The sequence below is a fragment of the Caretta caretta genome, chromosome 8, assembly GCF_965140235.1.
Source record: "Caretta caretta isolate rCarCar2 chromosome 8, rCarCar1.hap1, whole genome shotgun sequence".
Lineage (NCBI taxonomy): Eukaryota > Metazoa > Chordata > Testudines > Cheloniidae > Caretta > Caretta caretta.
The window spans coordinates 48,196,476-48,209,157 of record NC_134213.1 but is presented as its reverse complement, the minus strand read 5'-3'; the positions used below and the strand labels follow the sequence as shown (position 1 = coordinate 48,209,157).

Genomic DNA, 12,682 nt, shown 5'->3' with positions numbered 1-12,682 from the left:
CACTCGGGAAGGGGAGGGCTTGGTTAGAGTGATCCAAGGAGGACCCAGGGTTCCGGGGATGGAAGCGAGCAGAGGACAATGGAGGTTAAGCAGAAGGGAGATGGTGTAGAGGTGAGAGGCTGTGTTATAGTCCTCTTAATGTGGAAGCTCCGCTACTTGGGTCATTTTTAAATCCTAGACTGGACAAAACACTAAAAAAAGGCGGGGGGGGGGGAAATAATCCCGCACAAGCCAGCAAGTGGACAAGGGGCCTGATCCAAAGCCCATTGAATTCCGTGAGAGTCTTTCCCTCAAGTTCTCAATGGGCTGTGAATCAAACTCTAAATGGCCCAACAGGTCCTCTCTGTCTGGCCACCAGGGATACGCTGAAGGGTTGGGCCCAGTTTCGTCTCCTCCCTGGCTCATTTTAAGGCTCTTTCCTTTAGAAACCCTCACTACTGCCTCAGGGCTGAAGTTTCACCTTGCAGGCAGCTTGATTCCCACTGTGGAAAGGGGAAGTGGTCCAACACTATAGAAACGGGTGCGGTGTCAGGTCGCGGTTGGGTGGTTGGATCTCCGTTAGGGCCCTGGGCTGGTGTCCTTACCTAGATCTGCTGGCACCATATAGTCTTGAACATGGCCGAATGACCCTCCGATCCCGGGGTTTCTTTTGTTTTTCTTGCCGTCCCAGGCGTGCAACGAATTCACCACCCACGTGATGAACCTCCTGCGTGAGCAAAGCAGGACCCGGCCCATCTCACCAAAGGAGATTGAGCGGATGGTCAGCATCATCCACCGCAAATTCAGCTCCATCCAGATGCAGCTCAAGCAGAGCACGTGCGAAGCCGTCATGATCCTGCGCTCCCGATTTCTAGATGCGCGGTAAGTTTGCCCATCTCCTGCCTGAGAGAAAATGCTTTGACAGGGGTAGGGAGGTCTCATCTCTCATGTCGGCCTTTAGGCAGAGCAGACACTGTAAAAATCTGCTCTGGTCTGGCAGAGGTGGAACAACCAATGGTCTGATCCAGTGTGAAGGCAAGGGACAAGAACAGACGGGTTAATGTGGTTTCAGACACAAGTGGATCAAATCCCCAGCCCACCCTGACTACCCTGTCATGCGATCTCCTTCGCCAGCCCACCTGAGGGCCAAACTCCTAACCAGGGCACTGGCTTGGGGGAGGCAGGTCAGAGGCCAGGTGGGTCCAGAGCATCCCTCGCAAGGTGTTGCAAAGCTTGAGCAGAGGAGGTTTGCAAAGTACTTTGCAATGGAGAGGCAAGAGGTGCCATGGAACTGCAAAATATTATTCCCATCCCCAGAGCACTTTCCCTCTTTCTGGAGACTTGGCCCTGATTCTGTTCCATTTTCTCCTTGCCAAGGCGGAAGAGACGAAACTTCAACAAGCAGGCTACGGAAATCCTGAATGAGTATTTCTATTCCCATCTCAGCAACCCTTACCCTAGTGAGGAAGCCAAAGAAGAGCTAGCCAAGAAGTGCGGCATCACAGTCTCACAGGTAAGGTGACAGGTGAAGGGAGTAGCACCAAAATAACGGCCTTGTGTTTCTCCAGCAGGGCACAAATAACCAGGCAAGCTTCTCTTTAGTGATTTCCACAGCGGTGGTGGGTGAATTGTGGGATGAGTGCTAGATTGGTAGCAAGAGAATAACTGGAGGCTGCATGGAACAATGGGGGGAAAGGCCCGTTGAGGAAGAGAGGTGTATTGGGAGGGGAAGTATTAGGGCAATCACCTGGAAGGGATGGAGATGGACCGGGCAGGGGTTGGCTGGGACATTGCAGAGTAGAGCCAAAGTGGAATTTAGGCAGTAGAGGTTGAGGGGGGCATGCTGGGGGGGCTGGGGGTGGCAAAGTGGAAGCTGAGCAAGGCGACCAAGAGATTTCTGGGGCAAGTGCTACGTTTGGCCAGTGCGGGGCCTCACAAGCTACAGAAAAACCAACACACACATGTGGGGCTTGGCAGGGGTTTGCTTGCTGGAGCTGTGTGAGCAAGGCCCAGGAAGGAGGCTGTGGCTAGAGTGGGGTTTCTGGTGTGAGGGTCTCATGGCTGGGGGTGGGAGGTAGATTTGCAGGGTTGTTTCTTTCCATCTAAAGGCATGGAGGGTAATTATTCTTGTATTTGCTGAATGCAATGTCTCTCTCATCTGCTGATGTGCAATTTCTGTGTGGAAACAGGATATTCACTAGCTACACCCCAAGGTGTGCCCATGTAATTAAAGGGGCAGGTGAATAGCCTCTGTGCCTCTGGGGTCTATAGCATTGACCGGCATACTGATGCAAGGCTTGAGCAGAGCAGCTGAGAATCTAATTTGCAACTGCTACGTTCTTGGGTGTCAATTATGCTCTGCCCCTTCCTTCACTCCATCCTCCCCTGTTTCTCCTAGTGCATTTGGCTGCCAGAGGCTGAAGTCTGGAACCAGTCAGCATGCCCTCCTATAGTCTTGCCCACAGCCAATCCACCTGCTTTCTGGGAGTCAGCCATCTTGTGCTCCCTCATGTTCGCAGACAGGTTTGTGGTGTCATTTGGGTCATGCATTCACATGAAGATGACAACAGTAACTGGGGCCAGATCTCAACCGAGTGTGGCTGTTCAGTTTCTCTGGAAGGAACATCAAATTGGAGACTGTAGTCATCTGTAATCATGAGGGAATCTTGCTAATTGCTCCTTAAATGCTCATGTAGTGACCTCCAATCAACAACCATGTCATCGACATTAGAAGACCCAAATGACCATCAGTCCATCCCAAGGTTACACATGGAAAATGGGGCGCACTGGTTCAAAGAAACCAAGCAATGTCCTGGTGTTTTATCCCAAACTTTGAATTGACCCTGGATGTTTTTATGGGATCCAACATAGTTCCATTAACTTGTTTGTAATTCGCATGCCATCTCTGCACTCCCTAGTGCCTGGAGCAGAAAGAGCCAATTTCCAGGAGAAAAACTGTTCTTGTGATCTTTCTGAACAAACTGAAATAAGGAAACATTGCAGCTCTCCTAAGGATTTCCATTCTCGCATGGTTTTTGAGGCCAAAGCGTTACAGATAAATTGAGTGCTTATCCGCACCAGGTCAATGGAATACCCCTTTGAAAACTATGTGAAGAGAGACAATCTCCATGCGCTGTAACTGCCTTAGTTCATGCTGCCTTGGTCTATGCTCCTCTCAGCTCTCGCAAAGCAAACACAATTACCTTAGTTCCTAAGTTCATAGATTGTAAGACCAGAAAGGACCATTGTGATCATCTAGTCTGACCTCCTGCATGGCACGGGCTGAACCTCATCCAGTGATATCTGCATCAAGCCCTTATCTTCTGAGTGAGCTTTTTTAGAAAGACATCCCATTTCTGTTACTTCAATGTCAGGCCTCAAAGGAAAGCCTAGATCCTGCTGAAAAGGGTGTCAGTGAACCAATCATTGGCTCTCTTCCCTCTGACTCAGAAGTGGAAGCGTTCCTGACAATTGGAGGTTGTATGACCCTTTTTGCAAGAGATGGGCTGTTAACTTCAATCTCATGGCCAATTTATGATCTCAGTAGTTCTATTCTGCCTCCCGAAATTCACCCCTCAGTCACAGCTGATAAGTTTTTCCCTTCCAGTGCAGTGTTACTGTGCATTGTTAAATAGCTGCTGCCGTCCCCTCCGGAGGTGGCCTCATTGCAATGGTGTGCCAGGGGATTTCTGTGCGAAGTTTGTCAAGCACTTTGGGATCCCTGCAGATGGAAGGCATCGTAGATAATCCCTTTCAGGAGGGATTATTTATCTGTTTTCCATGCAGTGAAAAAAGCAGCAATTATTCAATGAGTGCAAAACACTAACTGGATACCAGTGACAAAATATCCAGCGTTTAGAACGGGACAAAAGTCTCAGCTGTATCCCCCGAATCCTAATTCAGGCTAGCAACCTAAGGGACAGGACTAGCCTACAGAAGACTGGCTAACTGTTCTAGGAAGTGACATGCCAGAGTAAATGGAATATTGGACTTTTCCAGTAATGGGTTTATGCATAGAGGCAGGATATCCGATTCAACGGGCCACAGGTCTGATCTGATTAGCATAAAATAGGGTTCCTGACTAGATGGATCAATAGCTTGAACTGGTGTATTCAGAAGGCAGGGTGCCAATGTAGATGGACTTGTCTGGGGAAATCCTGCATAAGACGGCATGGTTTCAAAAAGTGAAGCCAAGATGTTCAATAGTGATGAGTGATTTTGGGTTTCCAACTAGAAGGTCCACAGGGCACTTGATTTTCAGAGGGTGGTGCTTAGCACTTCCTGAACAGTGGCCTACCTGCACCCCCGTTCACCCCAAAGTTAAACATAACTATTCCTTTTTCATGAGAGCAGGTAGGTCCCAAGAGATTGCTGAGAGGAAGTGCAGGAGAAGGCACTTGGGGGCCTGTCTATGTCTGTCTAGTCTGGCATATTGAAACACTTCTGTTTCCGGGAAGCCTAGGGGCGCTCCACCAACACCAACAAATATGACATGGCAGAGAGAGTGCTCCAGGCCAGAGGGAAAGGGATTATTTTGGGGGCATATTGAGAGAAGGGTCATTGAAAACTGGCCACGATCACTGAGCTTCCAGAAATGAGCTCCCATAAAAGGGGAGATTACAGCTGACCCTAGCAGCTCTGTGTCTGTTGACCCTGCTGTTGGAACTTGATATGGACAAGACACCCAGCGTTGATTAAATCAGAAGCCTCCTATCACCATCCTCAGACCTTCCACCGTGAACCTCTCCTGAGATGAAAACAAATTCAGCCAACTCCCCCCCATCCCAAGCTCCATTGTTCATTCCTGCCCCGGCCTCTGCACTCTTGGGCTCCATCTGGAAATGGAAGCATCAAAATGCCGAGAGTCCCAGCTCCACGGCATGCCACTGGAAGGAAAAGGAAGTCCAGTACTCTAGAAGAAAGAGCCTGCTTTCCAGAGAGTTACGGCTCAAGGTTGTAGACCCAAGTTTCTCAGACGAGCGTCTAGGTTTGGTAGAGCTTATCTGAGCAGAGCACGTGGTCTTCAGGACTTTGCCCTTCCAACCCACCCATCTGTTAGAGGTTTCTAAAGTGCCACCAGTAGTGGTTCACTTCCGGTGACTGGCAGGTGTAGCATGGGCCTTTCCTGAATCTTTTAACTATGCGGATAAGTCTCAATATACACATCAAGGATTGCACCCTGCAACCTCCATAATGATCCATTAAAGATCTGGAAATAGGGAATGCCATTGATATAACAAGGTGATGGGGACATATCCGATTAGGTCCCCATCCTCTTTTGGTAGCGCAACCGGTGGTAAATCCAATGACAAAGACACCATTTCAATGGACTTTCAGCCTTCAAGAAACACAGTCCGGTTTCACTCCAGCCCTTTTTTTGAACAGTCCTTTGGGAACCTATTGATTTTTGCCATGACTGGTCTTTCTCTAGAAACAGAGGGACAACTCCAGATAAAACCTGAAGACACCCAAAACCTGCTTCCAAAACTCAAGCCCAAATCTTTCCAATATTTTAAAAGTTCTGTGCCAGTTTCAGTTCCATACCTGTGGTTACCCTTAGTGCTGGTTACATAGATGGCACCAGAATGGAAGTCAAGAGATCTGGGTACTGTTCCCAGCATTACCACTGACTTGTGGTATGACACCTTCCTCTGCTGCAGTTTCCTCGTTTGTCCAATGAGAATGATACTTGCCTGCTTTTATAAAGTTGTTTGAGATTGATGGGTGCAACCCACAGTGTGAGGGAGGCGAGAGATTATTGTTAATAATGTCACCTGGTTCCAAATGGGACTGCATGTGCCAGGTTTGAGGCACACCAGAAATTATCAGAAACTTTCAGAAAGCTTGTTTTTGTGAGAAACGCAGCCTGATTTTGCCAACTCAAGAATTTTTTGTATTTCAGATGAACACCCAGACTCTAAACTTTCGGGTGCTTATCCAGACCTTTTGGGGGTTGCCCACCACAAATCTTTATGCAATTGACTCAAAGCTATGTTCTTTAAAATCCTCAGTGGATACTAATTGCCATTAATCAATTAGAGCCTAGCTGTTAATATCTCTCCATGGTGCTCTCTTAGACTGATTCATTGCATATGGCCAGATCCTCAACTTATGTCGACATCAATGGAGCTCCACCAATTAACTCCAGCCACTGATCTGGTCCATTTCCTGAATTACTTCTGAAGAAGTTCAGTCTGTATTTATAAATCATAGTTCAATCTGTCTCGTTCTGAAATTCTGTAGATAGTCGAGGCGCCATGCACGCAGCAGACTCTGCAAAGTTCTGCTGAAACACCTTCATTGATGGCTGCCCTTGCAAACTTTCCCACCTCTGCATCTAGGTTGGGGATGCACAATCTGAGTTGACAGCTTGGAATTGCAACCACCTGGCAGTGAAATGGGGCACCAATTGAAATCCGAACCAAAAGAAGCAGACAGCAAAGCCCCTAACAATCTCCATTTTCTGTCTCCTTCCATTGGAAGCCTGGTCTGCGCACAGAAGTTGCACCAGTATATTAACTGATGCAAGCTCAATTGGTATAAATCAGGTTTAAATTGGATTAAGTGTCTACATAGGTTTCGCCCTGATTTAGCTAAGATGTTAAACCTTGAGTTATATTGGTAAAACTGTGTGTGTAGACCAGACCAGAGTAACCAGTGCAGCAGCTGTACCTGTAAATTCTTTTGGGATGTGCTCCAAAGAGCAGCACACGCTACTGTGATGGAGAGAGCATTAAACTAGGGTATGTTTGAGTATGTGTCTGGGGGGGAATCACAGCTTCCTAGTGCATGGGACTGGCATTCTCATTAAAGGGACACTGCTTAGTTTTAGGCACACGGTTTCATTTTGTTTAGAGGAGCCATGGGACTGGAGTTTACACAATCAAATCAGAACAGAAGAGTTTCCTGGGTACCTAGATCGTTCAGCTGAAACGGTTTATTTAAAAAATGAAAATCTTTCTCTTCAGTGCAGGGACCCCGAACCCAGCAGCGTTCAGAACCAGGAAGTGAAACTGACCTGGCTGGCTCAAGCTTGAGTGGAAACCAGCAGGATAAATGATGAAAAGCAAATTAGATTTTTAAAATCCTAACACATTTAATAATGGTCTCGGGGGAGTTTTCAAAGTCACAAGCAGGAGCTAGACTCCCATTAAAAGACAGCTCCTGGAGTCCTGTGATTACGGGAGACTCTCAGCTTTTGTAAGTAAGCTTACAGCCCTCCATAATGGCAGAGAAAAGCTTTAAAACATGACCTGCGTGCACCCTAGAGGCTCAAATCCCAGAAGGGAAATGAAGAACTCCACCCCGATTTATTTTAAATCTCATGATTTTTAAGCCTGTCTCTTGATTTTTGGAACCTGTCCCGTGATTGTGGAATGCTAGGCACTGGCAATATTGTTATCTTGACAGTTTGCCCTTAATTGAAGTTGAAAGAATAGGCATGTGCTCGCCTTTGCATTGGTTTTATTGACTTTATACTGCTCTGGGGGTCACTGGGGTTGGGATGGAGTCAGCAGGTGGAATCTTTTCCTTGCAAAGCTTTTAGAAAAAACTGCAATGCTTTAACTTGCTTTATTCCCCATTCCTAACCCTCCCCCGTGTCCCCACCAACATATGTCAAAGGTGAAACGTTAACTTTTTTGTCTTTTCTTGAACTCGCTCTAGGTATCAAACTGGTTTGGAAATAAGCGAATCCGGTACAAGAAGAACATAGGTAAATTTCAAGAGGAAGCCAATATTTATGCTGCCAAAACGGCTGTCACTGCTACAAATGTGTCAGCCCATGGAAGCCAAGCTAACTCACCCTCAACTCCCAATTCAGCTGGTTAGTTTTTTTTTTTTTTGGGTTGTTATTGTTCGTTTTTGGGTTTTTTTTGGTTTGTTTTTTCCTTTAATATCTGTGTTTTCTTTTCTTTTCTTTTTTCCGTTTTCTTTTTTTGGTTGGTTGGTTTTTATGTAATTTTTACTACAACAACAACGAAAAAAATATGGATTTAATTTTTTTCATTTTTTTTTCCGTTCTGTTTTTTCGTTTGTAAAAGCGATGTGATCATGCTGTGTAACCGACGGTAACGTGTTGGGGGTTTTGCATGGATTAAAAATTTGCTTGAGTTGCTTGCTCCTCAGGAGAAAAAACTTGTCCATGCACAATTGATTTACTTCACCAGGGGCTGAAAGCATGAGTGACCCTGATTTAAAAAAAAAGAAAGAAAAAAAAAAAAGACCCAACACTTACAGGATGTTCCAGATCATGCTATTTTCAGTCTGTTTTGTGTGGACTTTTATACTTCAATTTTTTGGCTGCTCACACCATAATGTCTGGATCACCCGCAAGTATGTGTTCTGTGTGAATTTTATTTTTCGTTAATATCAGTATTGGGTGAGATCTTCTATCTTCAAGGAAATCCAGTGGGTTGGTTTGTCCATCCCCCACCTCTCCCCTTCCTTACCTGTTTATTGTGGGTTTCATTTCATTTGCTTTAAGGGACAAATGTGTGTTTGATCAGTTCCTCTTACCCAGATTTCAACTCTTTTGCTAAAGAACTATGACGTGCCCCCTGTTTAATTCTAGTGGCAATGTGTGCACAGTTGCCACCAGATAGAATCACCATTACTCCAAAAGGGACATTTTTAGGTTCTTTGTACCGATTGTTCAAAACAATGGGAGATTTGAGACCTAATTAAAAGAAACAGAGGTTAACTTGATGGCTGCCATGTGATTTAAATTCTCTCTCTCTATAAATTATATATCTATATATGCTTATGTTGCTTAAAGGAGGGAAATGTGAATACATTTGGTTCTGTATCATTCAACTTGGTCTGTGATTATGGTACCCCTTTCTCCAGTGCATGAAATGGGCTGATCTCAGGTATGTTTCTGAATGCAGGGCCAGCAGAGATGTTAAACAGGCAATGGGTATTTTGGTATCAGTGAAACTATTTCCTATTATTAGGAAACCTGACATCATGCCAGTACTTGGTATGGCATTTTCAGGCGACCTAAAGAAACATGGTCTTGACCCCAAGAATGCCCAGTTTGAATTAGACAGACATTGAACATGAAGGTAGAAATGGGAGGAGAATATATAGGGGGGAGGGATAGCTCAGTGGTTTGAGCATTGGCCTGTTAAACCTAGGGTTGTGAGTTCAATCTTTGAGGGGGCCATTTAGGGATCTGGAGCAAAAATTGGGGATTGGTCCTGCTTTGAGCAGGGGGTTGGACTAGATGACCCCCTGAGGTCCTTTCCAACCCTGATATTCTATGATAGGGTAAACAGGACAAGGGTTCAATCAAATAAAATAACATCACGTTGAATAGTGAGGGAACCATGATTCCAAAAAAACTACTCACTCTTTCTCCAAACAATCCCTCTGGGGCTTGAAACTCCAATCTATCCCCTTGCTGGATTTTTATCAGTTACTCCTTTAGTTGGCGTCCCATGCTGTGGATCTAAAAATCTGCACCCAAATCCTGCTGCTGACCCATGTGGAGGGTTCTAAATGGTTCTATGTGAACTACGGTTTTGTTTAGGATATAAACCATTTATGGTTCAGAGCACAAAACAGCTTCTAACTATTGGGGGTTAGGATTCCCTGGCGATCAGGTTATCCCATAACTGCCCCACTGCATTGTTTCTCACACCTTCCTCTGTAGCCTCCGGTACTAGCCACTGTCAGAGGCAGGGCACTGGACTAGGTGGACCACAGGTCTGACCAGCAATTCCTGTACTTCTGTGCCCTCTCCCCATCGTGCATGCAGGTTTGTGTAGGGTTCTCAAAAGGGTCAGGCTGCACTCCCTGGTTTGTTATTGTAGGGTTGCTCAGGAAGGTCAGGCTGCACTCCCTGGTTTGTTGTTGTAGGGAAGTACTAAATGGCTTCCACACCTTTTTTCTTTCAGATACTTCTAAAAATTTGCAAACTTCTACATTCTTTTAATTACTTTGCAAATGGATCTTAAGTAAAAACAGCTGAGCAGACTGGGCCTCCTGATACTGGCAACTCCCCTTTTTAAAGGCATGGAGTAAATTCAGCTGTGTGTGTGTGTGTGTATTATATTTAATAATAATCTTTTCCAAATTGGAGGCTGTGAATATCAGAGTCCAGAATCCACACAAACTTGTAGCCAGGGTGTGTGATTTTCATTTTTCTCCTATTTGCTCAATTTGAGCCTGATCCAAAGCCCCTGGAAGCCAAGAGAAAGTCTTCAATCGACTTCAGTGGGCTTTAGATCTGGCCCATATCCAGCATAACAGCCCACCTCCAGTGGCTGCCCCAGTTGACTAATGGTGCAGTGCCGCTTTCTTCCTGTGACATTTCCCACAGGCAGGAGCATGGCTGTGTAACGGGTGTAAATTGTCCGGACCCTGCAGTAAACCATCATGATCCTGCACTTTCAAGTCCTGTGGTTAAAGCATAGGACTTGGACTCCTGGGTCTTGTTTCTGACTCTCTCAAGATGTGTGTCTACATCCCAAAATCATGTACCCTTCTTCTACCAACACTGCTGCACACTGGTGCTAGCCCCGGAGGAAGTGCTAACGTTGGAGGGACACGAGTGATCTCAGTGCCGTGCCACGAAAATGTTCCTTCTGCTTTTAGCAAGGTCTCAGTGACCTGGGAAAAGTCTCCTCCCCTCCATGAGCCTCAGTTTCCCCATCTGCAAGATGGGATTAATGATGCTTCCTATGGGGATTGAGAGGCTTGGTTGGTAAGCAGCGATAAAGTGCTGCGAGCTCCACAGATGGAAGGCGCTGGAGAAATGCAAAGTAATGTTAGTTTTCTATCTGCACCTATTGTATACACCCAGGCTTGCCGTAACGCACCCCATGGGGCATAGTTCACCTACTGTTGAGGGGAGGGTGCTCTCACAGATAAAAATACATCACTATCTTCCAGTGCCTTTTCACAGCAGCTTATGAGGAGTGATAGTGGGGTTAGCAACACACTGATCGTTGGGCTTACTTTGTCCTATGGCCAAAGACCCTAGCTGCTTCTTCCCTTTTCAATGGGGGAAAATGCCCCAGTCCTGACCCCTTTCTCAAACATCACCCAGGTTTGTCAATGTGCGCTGGTCTCTCTCGCTGTTAGCTCCTCCTGAGAAGACTGTTGCTAATGGTCTCAGAAGTCGCCCCCAGCCCCTCTGGGACACCTGGCCTTTGACAGGATCCATGGGTACTGGCAGGCAGCAAGAGGCAGCGCTATGCCTGGCTGTGATTCCTGGGCTCCAGTGATTGCCCCATTGCCAGCAGAGGCCCTTGTGCGTCAGACACTATGGGCCTATGATTGCTGAGCGGTATCTCTGGCGTGTAATTGGAGAGCAGAACCCCGGTGACTTGACTGAGAGTCACTGCTGAGATAAATACCATCCTCTCATTTCTCTAGGCCCCATGTTTCAGAGCCTCTCCCCTCCCACAAGCATCGCCCTGTCTCTCCAGCTAAGAGCATCCTCCTGCCATGCCAGATCCTCTCTCTGCTCCCCAAGAGGCCTCTCTCATCTCTTCCTCGTGACTGACGGCTTTGTCAGTTTCACCACAGTAGCACTCTTAGGGTCTGGCTTCCTCTTTCCCTTCTGGAACGTCCGGGCTTTCTTTCCGTCAGCGTGTGATGTTTGGACAGGGAGCATGTGCTGGGGGGAGATGCCAGTCTAGGTGCTCTGTGCACTGTCATCCTCCATGAGTGCAGAACAGCTACAGCAGCGCAAGCTTCCCCCAGACACCACTCCAGGAAACCATCTCTACCCTGAGCTGCAGAAATCTGCACTTGGAGGTGGGAAGCGAGTTCAGTCCCATGGCTAATTAGGACCAAGCGCAAGGGTGGTTTTCCTGATGTGGGATGCCTGCCTACTAGGAACTGCAGCAAGACCAACCCAATTCATTTCACACTGAAGAGCTGCTACCAATCTGGGTTGGGTCCGGACTGGTGGCTAGATGTCAAAGGCTGTGTGTGTCATGCACTCCATGAGCCCACCAGTCCCCCCTGTTTAGTTTCTGGCAGGGAAGCCCTGCTTTACTGTATTTGCAGCTCACCTCCCCATTAGCACATGTGTTTTAACATGACGGGCTTCTTGCACACTCACCTCTGCCTCTCAGAAATCAGCCAGGTAATGGAGGCTAGGCTAAGAGGTCTCTGGGCATCGCTGGCCCTGATCGGTCTGATAACAAAAACAAAATGGCAAATGTTTATCCACATTGTATCCCCGCTCCCCACCACCCTTCACATGTCACTGTCTTCTAGGTTCTGTCAGCGAGCAGAGGAGGGGATCACGATTATACAGTACCTAGCACAATGAGGCCGGGATGCCGAGTTGGGCGGCCAAATGCTATTGCAGCGTTAGTGTTAGATGATTAATTATAGTGCTGAGCAGAACTGGGAGTGGCTGATGGGATGGCATGACAACCAACTGCATTATGTATATGCAACAACCCCCGTCCTGTATTGTGTAGATTCACAAGCACGCATGGACACAAGTGGCTACCAGTATGTCACCCGTGGTCTCCTGTTTTGGGAAGAGATCAGCATAGAAATGCCATCTCTGAAGGGCTCCCCCATACCCCACTTTCCCCTACCTCCACCACCCTCACTGAACTGGCTCCCCTTTCCCCAGTATCAGGAGACAGGGTAAGTTGCAAGGAGAGGTTGCCCCGCAGGGGTGCTGATGAGGTGTCAAAGAGAATGCCTCCGGAGCTGAGACACGGGTAGGTAA

General features: G+C 47.0%; 1 protein-coding gene across 4 annotated transcripts in view; it reads left to right on the top strand.

Moving 5' to 3' along the window:
• PBX1 (PBX homeobox 1) overlaps positions 1-12,682 on the top strand; it is a 243,261-nt gene that overhangs the window by 198,332 nt on the left and 32,247 nt on the right. For 2 of the 4 annotated variants that reach the window (XM_048860127.2, XM_048860130.2), the window contains exons 4-6: positions 671-861; positions 1,357-1,492; positions 7,645-7,693. In XM_048860127.2, the coding sequence (XP_048716084.1) occupies positions 671-861; positions 1,357-1,492; positions 7,645-7,693 (376 nt within the window). Of the gene's footprint in view, positions 1-670; positions 862-1,356; positions 1,493-7,644; positions 7,805-12,682 lie in introns of all 4 variants that reach the window. The other 2 variants (XM_048860126.2, XM_048860129.2) reach the window with 1 other exon arrangement.